General features: G+C 45.4%; 1 protein-coding gene across 4 annotated transcripts in view; it reads left to right on the top strand.

The window, feature by feature from the left end:
* Positions 1-2,611: 2,611 nt before the first annotated feature.
* The window catches only part of PPP2R1B (protein phosphatase 2 scaffold subunit Abeta), a 33,021-nt gene continuing 18,074 nt past the window's right edge, over positions 2,612-17,558 (top strand). For all 4 annotated transcript variants that reach the window (XM_039229235.1, XM_039229234.1, XM_039229236.1 and 1 more), the window contains exons 1-10: positions 2,612-2,749; positions 3,551-3,641; positions 4,039-4,139; positions 7,722-7,954; positions 8,272-8,419; positions 12,982-13,137; positions 14,104-14,218; positions 14,605-14,675; positions 15,276-15,410; positions 16,175-16,348. In XM_039229235.1, the coding sequence (XP_039085166.1) occupies positions 2,636-2,749; positions 3,551-3,641; positions 4,039-4,139; positions 7,722-7,954; positions 8,272-8,419; positions 12,982-13,137; positions 14,104-14,218; positions 14,605-14,675; positions 15,276-15,410; positions 16,175-16,348 (1,338 nt within the window). In that variant the 5' untranslated portion in view covers positions 2,612-2,635. The remainder of the gene's footprint in view (positions 2,750-3,550; positions 3,642-4,038; positions 4,140-7,721; positions 7,955-8,271; positions 8,420-12,981; positions 13,138-14,103; positions 14,219-14,604; positions 14,676-15,275; positions 15,411-16,174; positions 16,349-17,558) is intronic.

Raw genomic sequence — 17,558 nt, 5'->3', positions numbered from 1 at the left:
CTGTTGCAGATGTTTTTAAATCAATGACTTTGAAATATTAGCGTGTGCACAGTAAAATGCCCTGCCCGACTCTCAGAGATTCTGACTCAGTGGATCTGGGGGTGGAGGCCAGGAACCTGCATTTTTCAACACACAGCAGGTGACTCAGATGGCCCGTGGACCATGCTCCCCAAAAGACTTAGATTTTGTTCCAGTTTTCATTTGGCCCAGTTTCTGAAACAGCCTCTTTTCTGCTGCAGTCTGTTTTAATCAATTTCTTTATTGAAGGATTTATTAGCATCTCCATGTTTACTACCTGCTCCTTTCTCACCTCATCACAGTAAGTAGAGAAGGAACCAGAGGCAGTTAACTCCATTTTATTGGGGGTGCGGGGGTGGGAGGTGGAATCGAGGCATGGGAAGACCTGGGTCACAGTGAGTCAGAGGCAGAGGTGGGAATTGAAGTCCAGAATTGATGCCTCTCAAACCAGGCAATTTTCTAGGGCCTATTTTTTCAGCTTGTAATTTCATATTTAATCATAGTTACTCCGTAGGTATCCCATTCATTGAGCTTGGGTAAGGAAAGCATATCTGAGTTTTAAACAAAATAGCAGTAATTAGTGCTAATTTTCGTTCAGCAGAGTGAGGCTCATCTAAGCTTGAGCAAACGTATGGATGATGATATGTGTGGGACTTGACTTGATGCGTTTCTGTCTGTATTTGCTTCCTCTGCCATTTCTGAAGACTTTTTACAGCAAGTATAAGGCAGCCGATTTCTCCTCCCCACGCCAGTAGGAAACCCCTCTGATCTTCTAACTGGTAAAGTGCAAAATCCAGAAACCTCCTAGCTCTTTTTTTTCCTCAACCTTGAGTGGTATTTGGATCCATTTTTAAAGGAAAAGAAAATCGCGAAAACTCTCAGGCAACTTATTTTTATTACAATGTTACTTAAACTTGCAAATATAAAGTAAGAATATAATGTTCTTTTATTTATAGTTCTTATATGCTAGAAAACCAAGACAGATTTACAATTTAAATACAAGCGAGACTGAATTATCCCTCATATTGTGACAGTGGTCTTGCCTGGGAGAGCTCAGTTTCTGTTGAGTTCAAAGTGCCGGTGCCACCAAGTGACCCATGGCACTCTGCTGCTCTCAGTAGTTTTCTGTTAGAAATGCTGCAACAGTGAATTATCCTAGAATGGCAGAAGCACTGAGACACACATGCAAATGTGAGGATAGAAGTAGTGTGGCCATACTGGTTAGAAAGTGGTCCTTCAGATAATCCAGAATATGCTCATATCAGTCTCAAAAATGTTACCAACACGAAAACCAAATTGAAAACCGAGCCCTACAGAATACATCCAGACTTAATTCGAGAGAGACTGTTCAAGTCCATTAATTCCAGACTCGGATCTATCAAAAGCTCCATCTACTGGGTTGACTATTTTTTTCAGTCTCCTAAATTGTGTTTATTAATAACTTTGTTTTTGTTAATCAGACACATAGAATTACCATTTCAGAGCTTATGATCGCCATGTGTAGTTCATCACTCTAAGCTCCTTACATTGTAGCCCAAAACAAAAAACAGGGGACATCTAGTTCTGGGTGCCCTTAGAAGGGTAAATGAAAACTCTCCAGTAAGTTTTGTAAGAAAGGACTCCAGCACCTCCCCTCCTCCTACTGCTGGCCCTGAGGACTCAGTGGAGTTCTAGGGATGCCAGTTTAGCCCTTCTCTGACAGCAGAGCAGCCACTGCACCCAATCTGGAAGGATTAAAGCTTGTCCTAGTTTTGCGTGATTGTTGTACTTGTAGCACGCTAAAGACTTAAAAGAGGGAGGAAGAATAAAAAAAAAAAAAAACAACAGAAGGCACCATTCCAGTACGAAACTGAAAAGGAACACAAAAACAAGAGAGCAGCATGTTTTTAACAGCTTGCATGGAAAAAGCGGAAAAAATATTGACTGGGGAGTTTGGACAGCAGCGTTCATTTTCTCTCGCCGCCCGCGGTATTTGTCTTACGGAGCAGGAGCCAGATACAACCCTGGCTCGCAGGCCAGAGGAAGAGGTGGAGGGGTGCTGCGTGAGCTTGAGGCTAGCGGGGAAATTCGGGCCGGAGACCCGGTGGCTCAGAGCCAGGACGAAGGCAGGGGAGGCGCTAAATCTGATTTCCTCCTGCCCTGGGGCATCCTCTTGGGTCCGTGAGTCCGGGGAGCAGGGCTCGCTCGCATCACTCACGTAGGTCCTCGACCTCGTCAGCCCACCATGAGCGGAATGAATTCCTGTCCCTGTTTCTTTCGGCTGCGTAAAGGATGCGGGGGCTCCATTCGCTTCCTCAGCGCACCCTTCTTCTGGAGTGCAGACCTGCAGCTGCCGCAACGGGGTCCACGCAGGGGCCTCTGCCAGTGGGGCCGGGACTCCGCTCCCCAACTTCGGAGGAGCTGGAGCGCCGGCCTTAGCTCTGCCTGCCCGGGCGCGGGGCGGGGCCCGGGCGCGGGGCGGGGCCCGGGCGCGGGGCGGGGCCCGGGCGCGGGGCGGGGCCCGGGCGCGGGGCGGGGCCCGGGCGCGGGGCGGGGCCCGGGCGCGGGGCGGGGCCCGGGCGCGGGGCGGGGCCCGGGCGCGGGGCTGGCTGCGGCGACCAGCCGGAGGAGAAAGAACATGGCGGGCGCAGCGGGGCCCGGGACCGGCCCGGGGGCAGCGGGAGGAGATGGAGACGATTCGCTATACCCGATCGCGGTTTTAATCGACGAGCTCCGCAACGAGGATGTGCAGGTACTGAAATCGGGCCGAGGACGGGAGGCGAGCCCGGCGGGGTGTGTGTGGTAGGGGAGGAGGCAGGCCGGCTCCGCGGCGGAGGAGGAGGCCCGGGACCGGAAGAGCCGGCTTCGGAGCAGAGATTTGACGGGGAGGAGGGGAAAGACCCGTGAGGGGCTGCGGTGGCCCGACCACACCTTCCCCTGGACCCGGGCGGCACTCCCCCTCCCAGCGCCCTAGGCGTCGCCCCGGTCCCGGCGGTTGTGGGGGGCACCGGCTTCCCGCCTGGGCGCCTCTTCCGGGCGGTGTGGAGTGGGGGGGGGACGCGCGTCCCGTCCTGGGCAGGGAGGAGGCGGGGGGGGGGGGATGCCGGGTCCTGGGAGCTGCAGGTGAATGAAAGCCTTCCTCTCGGCCAGGAAAGTGGCTGGGCTTGTTGGGGACCGAGTGGGGTGACTTATCAACCTAGAGGAGTTGGAGCGTCAGCTCTGCTGTAACTTTTCTGTGGAGCGGCCGTGGTCGTCTGCAGCCGTTTCACCTGCTTCTCCAGGGCCAGTGGGCTCTCAGTTTGGAACTGTCTCCCTTCCCCGGATGCGGTGTTCTCTTTCCTTTCTCTAAGGGGCCCTTTGAGTGCTGCTCTTAAGTAACCTTCCTTTGGCTAAAACGAGGGCGTGTTCCATTGCGGCCGAAATCCCTCATAAATCAAACCTAAGTTGAAGGCTTTCCTTATTGTCACCGTGTGTCGTTCTCTCGCCTGTTTGTAGCGTTCTTGTTTTGCTCTAAGTCACGACTGTTTATTCCTTCCACGGTCTCTCTTTAAAGCTCCGCCTTAACAGTATTAAGAAGTTATCCACAATCGCTCTAGCACTTGGGGTGGAAAGGACGCGAACAGAACTGCTGCCGTTCCTTACAGGTATGTGGATGTTGTGTTTAAAGAAAGGCATGGCCATTTCCGTTTTCCATGGCTTTCAAATTTTCTAGTGGCTTTCGAAACTTTGACTCTTTTTTAGACTGTGTTACCCGTACTGCTAAGTACTAAGTAGGGCCTGATGCACCCTGTGAGGAAATAAGACAGGGCATAGTGTAATGTGGGCAGACGTATTCAAACATTTAACTGTTTAGCTCGTGGGAAAGTCATTCATACGGGGTTGTCGGTTTCTAATGCATTGTGTAAAACACATCCGGAATGCTGTTAGGACTGTGACAGGCCTCACTAGGTAAATATCGTGTCTATTCCTAGTTCTGTGTGAGTGTCCAGCTCCGGGTCCTGCTCTCTTTGTTGATGAGTACCGGGTCATTGTCATTTCCAGATACAATTTACGACGAAGATGAGGTACTGTTAGCTCTTGCTGAACAACTGGGAAATTTCACTGGTCTGGTGGGAGGTCCTGACTTTGCCCACTGTCTGCTGGTGAGTATATTTTGCCTACCATTCTTCCAGAACTTGTCCAGTTTAAATGATACACTGTTTGATGATAGGGACACTACAGCATTAAAAAAAAATTTTTTTTAATGTTTTATTTACTTCTGAGAGAGAGAGAACGTGAGCAGCGGAGGGTCAGAGAGAGAGGGAGACACAGAATCTGAAACAGGCTCCAGGCTCTGAGCTGACAGCACAGAGCCCAACGTGGGGCTTGAACCCACAAACCACGAGATCATGACCTGAGCCAAAGCCGGACGCTTAACCGACTGAGCCACTCAGGTGCCCCACACTACAGCATTTTTAATGCAGGTCTTTTTTTGTAGATAGCTCTGGTGTTGGCTATTGAGAGAAAGATAATGTAGGCACTTTGGACTCAACCCTTTATCTGACTGCAAGGATAAGAACTTTCTGTGGACTTGACAGTTTAGAGATTGGGAGAAAAAGGATTCGATTATTTTCATGGGTCCTCTCCCCAACCCCTGAAATTGGAGCTCTTAATTCTCATGTAGCAGTGTAATGGATTTGGAAATATTTATTAGCTTTTTCTTCTTCTTCTTCTTTTTTTTTAAGCTTTTATTTCTTTAAGTAATCCCTATACCCAGGGTGGATCATATACCCAGTTTGAACTTCTAGCCCTGAGATCAAGAACTATATACTCTATGGACTGAACCAGTCAGGTGCCCTGGAAATGTTTATTAGCTTTTTATCTTTGATTGTAAGCCTATGTTTTGCTTCTGACTGACTTTGTAGATTTGATGAGTTCAGTTCAGTTTGGTTGACATTTACTGAGAGCCTACTGTATCAGGCACTAAAGTTACAGCGTTGGTGTTAAAGACCAGTGTGAATGGAATGAGGTCTCTGCCCTTACGTGTCAACAAATAATTACTGTACAGTGTAGATGGAAAAATAGGAGCACATACGAGATACTTAAATAACAGAAAGGAGAAAGGAATTAACCCAGGGTGATGAGAGAAAACCTCTTGGGGGATAATGTCTGAATTGGGTTTTGAAGGGTGACAGCAGTTGGACAAGATAGAGATGTATGCTTCATGGCTCAGATACTGTCTGCATGATGTTGACTTGTGATTTCTCTTTCTGCCTCTGACCTTTCCATTGAATTCTAGATACAGAGATAGAAATATCTGCTTATATTTCTCTACATATCTGCCTGTGGTTTTTCCATTTGGATGTCAAGCAGGCATTTCAAATTTAACATGTCTCGGTGGCTCATTTGGTTAAGCATCCAACTCGATCTTAGCCCAGGTCTTAAGCTCAGGTTCTGGAGGTCAAGCCCTGAGTTGGGCTCCCTGCTGGGCATGGAGCCTACTTAAAAAAAAAAAAAAAAAAAAGTTAACGTGTCTGAAACAGAACTCCATTTTCTTCCCAAAATATGCCTGTCATTTAGTGGTTCCATTTCTGTAAATGGTATCACTGCCCACCCATTTGCACAGGGCCAAAACTGAGAAGACATTCTTAAAAATTCTCTTTCACTCATTCCCCATTTTCAGTCCATTAGTAATTCCTGTAGATTCGAACTACATTCTAAATCAGTTCACTTTCCTTCTTCCCCACTACCACCTAGCTCATCTCTCGTCTTTCCAGACCTCACAGTCTTTATTCTAGATTTTACTGCGGTAACATCCTGACCATTAGTCCTATACTCCCGCCTCCCAGCCTGCCCTGTAGTCCACTCCTCACCTGGCACATGGATTGCTTCCTGCCACAGCTCTTAGAAAATCCACATTCTAGGGCACCTGGGTAGCTCAGTCGGTTGTGTCTAACTCTTGATCTCGGCTCAGGTCATGATCTTATGGTTCATGAGATCGAGCCCCACATTGGGCTCTGCACTGGCAGCTTGGTGCCTGCTTGAGGTTCTCTCTTTCCCCCTCTCTCTGCCCCTCCCCTGTCTGCGTGTACTCTCAAAATAAAGCAAGACAATCCAAATTTCTACTTTAGGTTTTGTAAGCTTAGTTACAAGCTATATCTGAATTGATCTCCTACCATACCTTTTTCTCATAACCTCATTCTGTTTATAGGGATCTTCTTTCTCTCCTTTGAATAAACCAAGCTTATTATTACCTTAAGGTTATTGCCCTGAGTTGTTCTCTCTAATGTTCTTTTGAGCTTCTGGTGGCTGGTTCCTTGTCATTCAGATATCATCTTCAGTGCATCTTCTCACAGAGGCCTTTCCTGAACACCCAACCTGAAATTGCCTCTGAGTCACCCCTTGTCACGTCATCCTGTTCTGCTTCTTGACAGAGCGCTGAAGTTGTCTCCCTGCACTACAGTGTAAAGTCCACTAGAGCGAGGGACCCATCTAAGGGCCTTGTTTTTCCTCTGTCCTCAGTACTAAAATACAGCAGTAATCACTCGTTGACTCGGGTTTGGAAGCGTGAAACAGGTTGTGGTGCTGGGGTGCACAGAAGTGGTGAGGGGGACAGTAGGCGAGGGCGTGGAGAAGCAGAGTTACAATCCAGAGACAACTCCTCTTTGATTCTCAGGACTTGGTCTTCTCCTGTGGTAGTGATGGGGACCAGTGGCACTGGATGAGACGAGCTCCGAGAAGGCAGGGGTAGATTGTGAAAGGCCTTTGCAAGTACGAAAGAGTATCCTTTTAAAGGGCTTCTGGAATACCTCTTAGGAAAGCGAAGTACTTTCTACTTTGTGTAATTAAACATTTTTTGAAATGTATTATCAGTAGAAGGTTCTTTTCTTTGAGTCTTAATTTTGTTTCAGTCTCTTGGTGAGTCCCGTGTTGGGGATTTTGCCTTGAATGTTTGCAGCTCGTGGCGTATGCTGAATATGCCTCGACCAAATGCAGACCCAGAAGGGGAGAGGCTCAGAGCACAGGCCTCTTGCACTTTTCACTGGGCCGGGACGTGTCCACTTCCTGATCCTAGTCCAGGCCAAGCCTTTTGGTCTCTCCTGTTTCAAAAGCTGCAAACGAGGATTCCTACATCTCTGTGCTCCTCATGCTCTGTCCCCAACTCCTGCTGTCCGTCTGGCTCCTAGAGGCGGCATGTTTTCTGAAAGAGCGGTTTTGTACTTAGCCTCTTAGGTGTAAGGTGAGTCAGTGGTGTGGAGCGGGTGCACGGCGCTGCTCGCCTTCCCAGGGGTGCTTAGGATAGTAGTCCAAAGGCTGCGCGGACTCGGTGGCCTGATGAGAGGCCATCTGTAATTGTGCCGCCCGGTGTTGCTTGTGTGTTTGCAGTTTCTCCTGAAGAAGTAAACGTGGTCTTATCAGAATCTGGCTACGTACCTTTTAAACCTAGTCATTGAGCTCACAGCAATATTAACATTGTGTCGAGTCTCCACCGTGTGGTTTGTAGACACCATCTGGGAATTGCCATCTGGGACGTGAGACCTTGGCCGTCCTACAGGAGTCGTGTCTTCAGGTTGGACACACCATATGTTATCACTGTGTGAACTGAAAGTAACCATTTGGCGTGATGTAGCGAGCATTCTGGTTACATGTGCCACCTCCCTTCAGTCACCGTAAAAGGCGATAATCTGTATCTATCCTGATTCAATACGTTTTCCTCTCCGATCTTTCCTTTTTGGCCTGTTCAGCCTCCTTTGGAAAGTCTGGCGACTGTAGAAGAGACGGTGGTTCGAGACAAGGCCGTGGAGTCGCTGCGGCAGATCTCCCAGGAACACACTCCTGTGGCCCTGGAAGTGCACTTTGTCCCTCTGGTGAAGCGCCTGGCGAGCGGGGACTGGTTCACTTCTCGCACATCTGCGTGTGGCTTGTTCAGCGTTTGCTATCCCAGGGCTTCAGATGCCATCAGAGCAGAAATTAGACAGTAAGATACGGTGTTTGCTTTAGTTACTTGGGGTTGTTGGGAACTCCTGGCTGACCGTTACATGGTGCCTGCTTGCCTGTGAGTGGCTGATAGCAGGACACCAGTGATAACCTGACTTTTTATCATTCAGTTGAATGTACCATTGGTTTTAGATGTGTTACTTCCAGGATTAGAAGCCTAATCACTGATGTTTGTAGAAGAAAACCTCTAACATGGCTGCATGCGTGTGCGTGCGTGCGTGTGTGTGTGTGTGTGTTTCGGTGGTATTTAATTCAGTGGTACTTGACAGGAAATACCTTCATTACCATTTGCTCCAGGCACTTCCGTTCGTTGTGCTCAGATGACACTCCCATGGTACGACGGGCTGCTGCTTCCAAACTGGGTGAATTTGCAAAAGTTCTGGAATTAGACAGTGTGAAAAGTGAAATTGTTCCGTTGTTCACTAACCTAGCTTCAGACGAGCAGGTAAGTTGGTCGTTAGTATCTGAGGTACATACATTTCCTTTTCTCTAATGTTGTAAGGATTCCTTTGGGAGTTTTGGTTGTATGTTAGGATCCTTTTTGTAAAATTAATACTTAATTTTGGGCTAGATAAAGTTTAATATGACTCATCTCGGTGCTTTTTTTTTTTTTAATTAATGTTTTTATTTACTATTGAGAGACAGAGAGAGTCAGAGCATGAGCGGAGGACGGGTAGAGAGAGGGGGAGACACAGAATCTGAAGGTGGCTCCAGGTTCTGAGCTGTCAGCATAGAGCCCAACGCGGGGCTTGAACTCAAAAACTGTGAGATCATGACCTGAGCCGAAGTCAGACACTTAACTGACTGAGCCACCCAGGCGTCCCTCGGTGCCTTTCTCTTTCTTTTTCAACCAGAGGGTGATTTTGTCTTGCACTAGCAGTGGTTACAAGAAGAGTCAGACAGGAGATGGGAATCCCCTAAGAAGGAAAGACCAAAGCTGTGTTAATGGCTAACACACTTTCGTGCATCGCATCTGGTCACAGTGGGGTCATGTTGTCTGGAATTTTTGACTTTGAGATAAATGTGTGTTAGGAAGGCTGCCTGAGCCTCTCTCCTCTGGAGGAGTGTATAGGGGGACTTTGCATAATAGCAGTTTTAAGTCCAAGGATCTAGATCTTTTTGGTAGAGATAGTAACAATAAGGAGCACGTGTAGTAACTGTGTGATTTTTCTTAGCCTGTTCTAAGGGATTTACGTAAAAGAAGTACTTGGGTAGCAGTTGCCCTGTGAGGTAGATAGCCCACATTATGTATTAGGGAACAGACTCTGAAGATTGAAGTAGCTTTTTTGGGGTGGCGTAGTTAGCAGTCGCGTAAATGGGGTTAGAATCTAGGCAGTTTGGCTCCAAGTTCACAGCCGTCACAGCTAAGCTGGGCTGACTGCCTTATGGTTAGAGGATCCACCCCCAGAGTTTCTGGAGCCTAGAAGAATGCGTGTGGGGTTGTAACTTGCCTGGTGTCTCCCTGGAATCACTTCACACGTGGGGGACCTCTTGATGAGCCTCAGATTGAAAGATGGTAAATTTACTTTAAAATAATTTTAAAAACTTACTGAAATAACACATAGAAGAGAGCACAAAATACACAACTCCGAATGATAAGAAGGTTAGGAAGCAGAACTTGGACAGCCACCCGGAGCTGGAAGGCCCCCGAGCTCCCTCCCTCGCACGCCCACCCCTGTCCCCCCCAGATAACACTTGCTTGACTTTTGTGGTTACCAGCTGCTACTTCTCTTTGTACTTTTAGGGAACTTTATAATTTAAAACCACACTGTTCAACAAATAGAATGTAAGTTACCTGTTAATTTTTAAGTTTTCCAGTGATCACATTTTAAAAACTAAAAAACAGGAAATTAATTTTAATAATTTACTTAACACACCATCCAAAATAATGACCATTTGAACATGGAACATTACCATATTTCATGGACTCAGGAGCCACATGTGGGTGGTGGTTACCACGTTGGACAGCGGAGGTTGAAGTCCTCATTTAGGGTTTTATTGATTTTTGCTTCCCATGGTATAATTTAACATTTTTTTTGATCCCCTGTATTTCCTGCAGCTTGATAGTTGAATCTAGTGTGGGGGAGGAGGCTTTGCAAACTTTGCCTGTAAAGGGCCAGATAGTAAATATTTTCAGCCTTGTGAGCCAGTCTCTGTTGTAACTACTCAACTGTGCTCTTGTAGCACAAAAGCTCTGTATGTAAACTGATGTGTGTGGTGGTGGTGGTGCGGTAAAACTTTATTTACATAAAGTAGCTGCAGTTCTGGATGGGGCCAGTGTTTGCCCCTTCCGTGATCTAGAGGCTTGATGGGATTTAGGTTTGGTATTTTTGGGGTAGTAAGACCACTTCATGTGTGGGATTGTATACTTCGTTAAGAGGCATGTAATTTCTAGTTGTGGTATATTAGAAAAAATAATAAGTGCTTAATCGTAAGATACATGTGTGTATAATCCATCTGACCACTGGTAGAATTGTGGCTTCTGGCTTATTCATTCTTTGAAAAGGTAGTTACTGAGTACCTGCTACATATCAGGCACTGTCCCAGGGCTGGGCTACAGTGTTCAACCATTATAAACAGGTCGGTAAGCATGATAAATGCGAGGGTGAAAATAAAGTCGGGTGATGTAACGGGGACTGATTACAGGGCATTCCTCTGGACTGGTTTGTCAGAGTAGGACTCTGCAGAGGTGGTGTAAACTGAGACACACAAGAAAAATGGCAGCCATACCCTGTTCTGGAGTACCAGAGCCCCAGGAGAAGAGAAGTGCAGGAGAGGGGGCCTAGGAAGGTTGGAACATGCTGGGTGATAGGGACTCTGGTGAGATCTTCTGGAGAAGATAGGCAGAGGCCAGATCATGAGGGGGCCCTTTAAGTCAGGGTCTGGAGTTTGAATTTTTTTTCTAGGTGCAGTGAGAATACACCTAGATTTTAAGCAGGGGTGGCGTGGCTTGGTGTAATTGATGTTTTAAAAAGAACATCCCGGCATTCTGGTTTCTGGGTGAAAGCTTAATGATAAGGGGGTCGGGAGGTGGGGTTTAGAAACCGGAAGACCAGTTAGGAGACTTTTGCCATAATCTAGGCAAGACAGGATGGTGAACGAAGGTGGCACAGTGACGGTGGGGAGAATCCGGACTTGGTTTGGAAGCAGAGTCACCAGGACTACGGCTGGGAGGAGGGAAGAGCAGTCAAGAAGACCTTGATCTTTGGCTTCAGCCCAAACCGGGTGGGTGGCGGTGTCATGGCTGAGACGGAGAAGAGGCCAGGAGGAGGAGCAGGTAGAGGGGAGAAAAGTCACTGATTAACAAATATTTATTGGTAAATATCTCCATAGATGATAGTAGTCCCTTGATATAGCATTGCTTTTAGATTCCAAAATTACTTGTATAGCCACTACCAAGAACCTAGTTCTGCCTTTTTTTAGCTTGTTCATCTGGGTGGAGGAGGGAGTATTTTGGGCATATTAGTAAATTATTGTTCATCAATGATTTTTAAAATTTGTAGTATTTTGAAAAGTATGTGTAATATTTATAAAATACGTAATAGCCTATGCGCATGTGCTATTCGGCGTTTTGGTCGCTCCTAGGTGCTTATGTTTGTGTATTTTTAGTTTCTATTTGTTATGCCTTTCAAATCTGTAATCTCAGTTTCTGATTTCTCATTGATGTGTCTAATTGTGTATTGCTAAATACTTGCTAAAAAGACACATAGGTATCACATGGACACTTGGCAGTTTACATTTGGGGAACTGAGGTCATTAATCTCATAGCTTTCTAAATTTTTTGCTGCATTTTTCTAGGCTTGGATACCTCAAAGTTATTGTCTCTGATTTTCAACATTTAAAGCCAGTGGGGTTTTGTTGTTGTTGTTGTTGTTGTTGTTCATTACTCTTTTAATTTATTTTTTGTGTGTTTCTTTCCAAGTCATCCTCTCCTGCATAAACTATTACTGCCTCCCCAAACTGAGTATTTTGAAAACTGAGCTTCCTGAGTGTTTCCCCTAGCCTTATTCTCTTGTCTTTGTTCTGATCTATTAAACAGCTAGGTCAAGTACAGCTTTCATTTTTATCCTTCAACAGCTTATTACAGGAAGGCCTTGAAGACATCATTAAAATGTTCTTTTTTGGGGCGCCTGTGCTGACTGCCAGCTCAGAGCCTGGAGCCTGTTTCAGTCTGTGACTCCCTCTCTCTCTGACCCTCCCCTGCTCACGCTGTCTCTCTCTCTTTCTCCTAGAAATAAATAAAAAACATTTAAAAAAAAAATTAAAAAAAAAATAAAAAATAAAATGTTCTTTTTTAATTTAATTTTTACGTTTTTATTTCGTTTTCCTTAATAAAAACTCTGCACTCTAGCCAAGATAATTACTATTCACTTTAGAACAAGGTTTTTGTTTTTTGTTTTTAAATGTTTATTTGTTTTTGAGAAAGAGCATGAGTTGGGGGAGGGACAGAGGATCCAAAGTGGGCTCTGTGTTGATAGCAGGGAGCCTGATGCAGGGCTTGAACTCACAAACCGTGAAATCATGGCCTGAGCTGAAGTCAGATGCTCAGCCAACTGAGCCGTCCTGCCATTCCGAGAACAAGGTTGTTTCTCCCTTTATGGATTTTGATACACTTTTCCAGGCAAAGGGAGCCGCTGTTTCAAGACATGAAGCTGTATGCAGTGGCGTTTTTTTTCTTCTTTTCTTTTTGTTTTTTAAAGTTTATTTATTTTTGAGAAACCGAGAGAGACCGTGTGAGCAGAGGGGCAGAGAGAGAGGGAGACACAGAATTGGGAGCAGGCTCCAGCTGCCGAGCTGTCAGCACAGAGCCCCACCAGGGGTCTCGAGCTCACAGACCGTGAGATCATGACCTGAGCCGAAGTCAGCCCCTTAACTGACTGAGCCACCCAGGGGCCCTTTTTTTCCTTCTTTTAAATGAAGCCTGCAGCGCTGCCTCAGACCACACGTGCTGCCTGTGGCTCTCCGTAGATATTGTCTGACTAACAGAAAGAAGTTGTGTTCCTGTAGGATTCCGTGCGCCTCCTAGCTGTGGAAGCTTGTGTCAGCATCGCCCAGTTACTGTCCCAGGAGGACCTGGAGGCTCTGGTGATGCCCGCACTCCGGCAGGCAGCGGAAGATAAATCTTGGAGGGTTCGCTACATGGTGGCTGACAAGTTTTCAGAGGTAGGGTTATTGTAGTGACAGTTTTTAAGTACTCAGAGAAAGAAACCCTTCTCTTCTGTTGTGTACCAGATGTTTTTGAATGAGTTCTTCTGAATGGGAAGTGCCTGTAGCAAGAACATACTTGAAGGTTACACTGTTTTGTTTGGCTCCTGTTAATTAACTTGTTAGTGTTAAAATCAGTATAAACAACAAATCAAAACCACACTGAGATACCACTTCACCCTGGTCAGAGTGGCTAAAATGAGCAAATCAGGAGACTCTAGATGCTGGCAAGGATGCGGAGAAATGGGTACCCTCCTACACTGTTGGTGGGAATGGAAACTGGTGCAGCTCCTCTGGAAACCAGTGTGGAGGTTCCTCAAAAAATGAACACTAGAACTCCCCTAGGACCCAGCAATAGCACAGCTAGGAATTTACCCAAGGGACACAGGAGTGCTGATGCATAGGGGCACATGTACCCCAATGTTCATAGCAGCGCTCTCAACGATAGCCAAAACATGGGAAGAGCCTAAGTGTCCATCCACGGACGAATGGATCAAGAAGATGTGGTTCATCTATACAATGGAATACTACATGGCAATGAGAAACAATGAAATCTGGCCACGTGTAGCAACATGGATGGAACTTGAGGGTGTTATGCTGAGGGAAATAAGTCAGGCAGAGAAGGATAAATACCATATGTATGCCCGTATAGGAGGATTCGGAGGAACTTAACGGAGGACTGTTGGGGAGAAGAAGGGGAAAAATAGTGGGGGAGAGGGAGGGAGGCAAATCATGAGAGACTCTTGAATGCTGAGAACAAACTGAGGGCTGATGGGGGTCGGGGGAGGGAAGGGGAGTGATGGGCATGGAGGAGGGCACTTTGGGATGAGCACTGGGTGTTATATGGAAACCAACTTGACAATAAACTATTAAAAAAAAAAACAACAGTATAAACCATTAAAACCAGTATAATTTGTTTTATAGCTCCAGAAAGCTGTGGGTCCTAAAATCACCCTAAATGACCTCATCCCCGCCTTTCAGAACCTACTTAAAGACTGTGAAGCTGAAGTCCGAGCAGCTGCCGCCCACAAAGTGAAAGGTTAAGGAGTTCATTTTGTGTCGCAGGACATAGCCTTCGTTTTGGTGCAGTTTTTAATGCCCATGACTTTTGTATGTTTGTTGTTGTGTGTCTTTACCTAGGAAACAACTGCAGATGTAGAAATGTCTTGTTGTGAGACAGAGCTACTCCTTTTATATTTAAAACCAAATAACCATTGTATCTTGTTGCTGTAAAAAGATGCCTTTTTAGGATTGTCGTATTTGGCATATAGGTTGACAAAAAGTACATTCAGAATAAGAGCTCTTTTCTCTCCTTGGAGCTTATTTGCTTAAACATAGGCTTTGATTTAATTTGCAACTGTGAGACACCTGGTGTCTTGTAAATGGCTGTATGTAAGCAATATTTTTTTTCTATTTATCTTTTAGAACTTTGTGAGAACTTGCCCACTGAAGGTAGAGAGACCATAATTATGAATCAGATTCTGCCCTATATAAAGGTAAACCTAGCTAGATTAGTTTTTGTTTCGCTCTGCCCTATATATATGATACAGGCAAACTTTACCTCAGTTTTTCTGTTTCTTTGTTTTACCTTAAAGCTTTTTGAGGGGCGCCTGGGTGGCTCAGTCGGTTATGACTGAAGCTTGATTTCATGTCAGGTCATGATCTCACGGTTCGTGAGTTTGAGCCTCGCATTGGGCTCTGCGCTGACAGTGCAGAGCCTGCTTGGGATTCTCTTTCGGTCTGTCTGTCTCTCTCTCTGTTCCTCCCCAGTTTGTGCACATGCGCTTTGTCTCAAAAATAAATGAGTAAACTTAAAAAAAAATCATATATGTTAAACCTTTTTTGAGTTTAAAGGTGGATAGGGAATAATTGGGACAGTTACGTTAACATGACATTGCTATTCATTACTTACTAGTGTTTGTAATTGTAAATGCTCTTTGGTGCATAGGTTTGTGTTATTTAACAGATGGCCTGAAGAAATGCATCAGCTAATCAATATTGAAGTAGTGCTGTCTCTTTAAATTCTTTGGGCGATGGTATGGAAGCCTCTGTTGTCTTGCCAAAAAAGAAGGCTTTTAATTTTGATTTTATTTTAGGAATTAGTATCTGATACAAATCAACATGTCAAATCGGCTCTAGCTTCTGTAATTATGGGATTGTCTACCATTTTGGGAAAAGAGAATACCATCGAACACCTTCTACCTCTTTTTTTAGCTCAGTTAAAGGATGAGGTGAGTGTATCTAAAAATTCTCTTGCCTTTGATAGTCTGATTTGGTTTGGTTTTGGTTTGGAGTTTCACTAAAATAGAACCTGAAACAGGGATGAAGGGATAAAAAAAAAAAAAAAGGTAGTTTATTTTAAACCAGTGACAATTCCTGTGTTTGGGTATGGAGTTCTATGTTCTGCAGAAAATGAGCACAAGGAGCCATTGATACAGACCTGAAAATGTTTGTAGGCCCTCTCTGCCTGATTCCTGCTGATACACACTGGTGTCCTCTCTTTAAAGCCAGTGTATCTTCATTTTAACCATTGTAAGTTAAATACAATATATCAAAATTCTAATGATAGCTAACATCTGGTGACTAATATAGTCTGTTAGGTTTCATCATAAATGCTTTGCCTGTATCATTACGTGTAATCCTCAAAACAATCTTATGAGGTCCATCTAATTATTATCCCTATTTTATAGATGAGGAAACTGAGGCAGAGAGCTAAAATAACTCTCCCAGAGTCTCAGCAGTGGCAAATCTGGGATTTGAATGCATGTAATTGATTACTGTCCTTATTGACTTTTCATTGAAAGTTCTGGTAGAGATCAGTTACATTTATGTGCTTTGAATTGTTTGAGTATTGAGTATTTCTTTTAAGGCTATACTTTTTCTCACCTGAGTCAGTATTTTCTTATTAAAAAAAAAAGTTTGTCAGTGGTTACCCTCATCGTGACAGTAGGAGAACATTGGGCAGAGACCTTGATGCTCATATGTGTTCTTGCAGTGTCCGGAAGTTCGTTTGAACATCATCTCTAACTTGGATTGTGTGAACGAAGTGATCGGGATCCGTCAGCTCTCGCAGTCTCTCCTTCCTGCCATCGTGGAGCTGGCTGAAGATGCCAAGTGGAGGGTGCGGCTGGCCATCATCGAGTATATGCCCCTGCTGGCGGGCCAGCTGGTGAGTACGTTTGCTCACCAAGGATGGGTAGTGTCAGCTCGTTGGGCACATTGACTGTGGCTCTTGGGAGCCCCACATAGCTTATCGGATTGTGTTCGTGTAGATGCATGAAAGTCTGGCCTGGTTGCCCGTAGCGCATGAACTTCCTCCAAGAAGGCACTACAGAAACACCTTTCACCTCCTTGCCCCCCAAAACAAAGCCATAGAAGAATAACAATTTGGTAGATAGAACTGAGAGCGTGGTATTTGTTTCTCTGTGTCTGAAAGAATTCGTAACGGAGAAGAAAACGGAGTGTGTGGTTTCAAGATATGTCAGCCGTGACTTTGGCTGCAGGCAGCTTCCCTGTTTTCCCCTGGTCTGAGCAAAATGTCCCCGGTTACTGTTTTTCCTACATTCTGGTTAAGGGGAATTGAGGAATCCTCATACAGGGAAGGAATATGCTGGTTATAGTGCTAGTATTTTGGCCAGAGACCACGTTATGACATTATCACTGTTGATGTTACATGGTTAGTTTTACTCTGATAATCATAGTAATTAAAATTTCAGAGGTGCCTGGGTGGCTCAGTCAGTTGAGTGCCTGACTCTTGATTTCAGCTCAGGTCTTGATCTCGTGGTTTGTGAGATCAAGCCTTCCGTCGAGCTCCGTGCTAACAGTGTGGAACCTGCTTGGGATTCTCTCTTTCCTATCTCTCTGCCCCTCTCCCCACTTTTTCTCTCTCTCAAAATAAACATTAAAAACACGTTTAAAATTTCAGTACTGGGTTTTATAGACACATCCTTTCCTCTCTCTCATTAACTGCCATGGATAGCTTCAAGTTTGATATTCCCTTACTCTGCTGTTAGCACTTACAGGGTATTATAACTGTCGGTTAAAGTCTAGTTGGGAGGGGAGGTGCCTCAGTGGCCAGTCGGTTGTGTCCGACTCTTAATTTCAGCTCAGGTCACGGTCCCAGGCTTGTAGGATTGAGCCCTGCATCTGGTTCTGTGCTGAGTGTGAACCCACTTGGGATTCTCTTTCTCTCTGCCCCATTCCCTACAAGTGATCGCTTTTAGAGCAGCAGCTGTGTTCAGTGTTTTTCTCCCAGAGCCTGCCTGTCTCTGGCAGCAATTAAGCACTTACCCTTTGTTGAGTGTTGAACGAACGAATACCTGAATATTTTCTGAGAAAGCTACTAATACCTGTCCACTCGCGGCTAACGTTACTGCAGT

The sequence above is a fragment of the Hyaena hyaena genome, unplaced genomic scaffold (assembly GCF_003009895.1).
Source record: "Hyaena hyaena isolate Hyena2069 unplaced genomic scaffold, ASM300989v1 scaffold_36, whole genome shotgun sequence".
NCBI lineage: Eukaryota > Metazoa > Chordata > Mammalia > Carnivora > Hyaenidae > Hyaena > Hyaena hyaena.
Note: the sequence above shows the minus strand (reverse complement) of the source record. Positions and strands in the feature narration are given on the sequence as shown.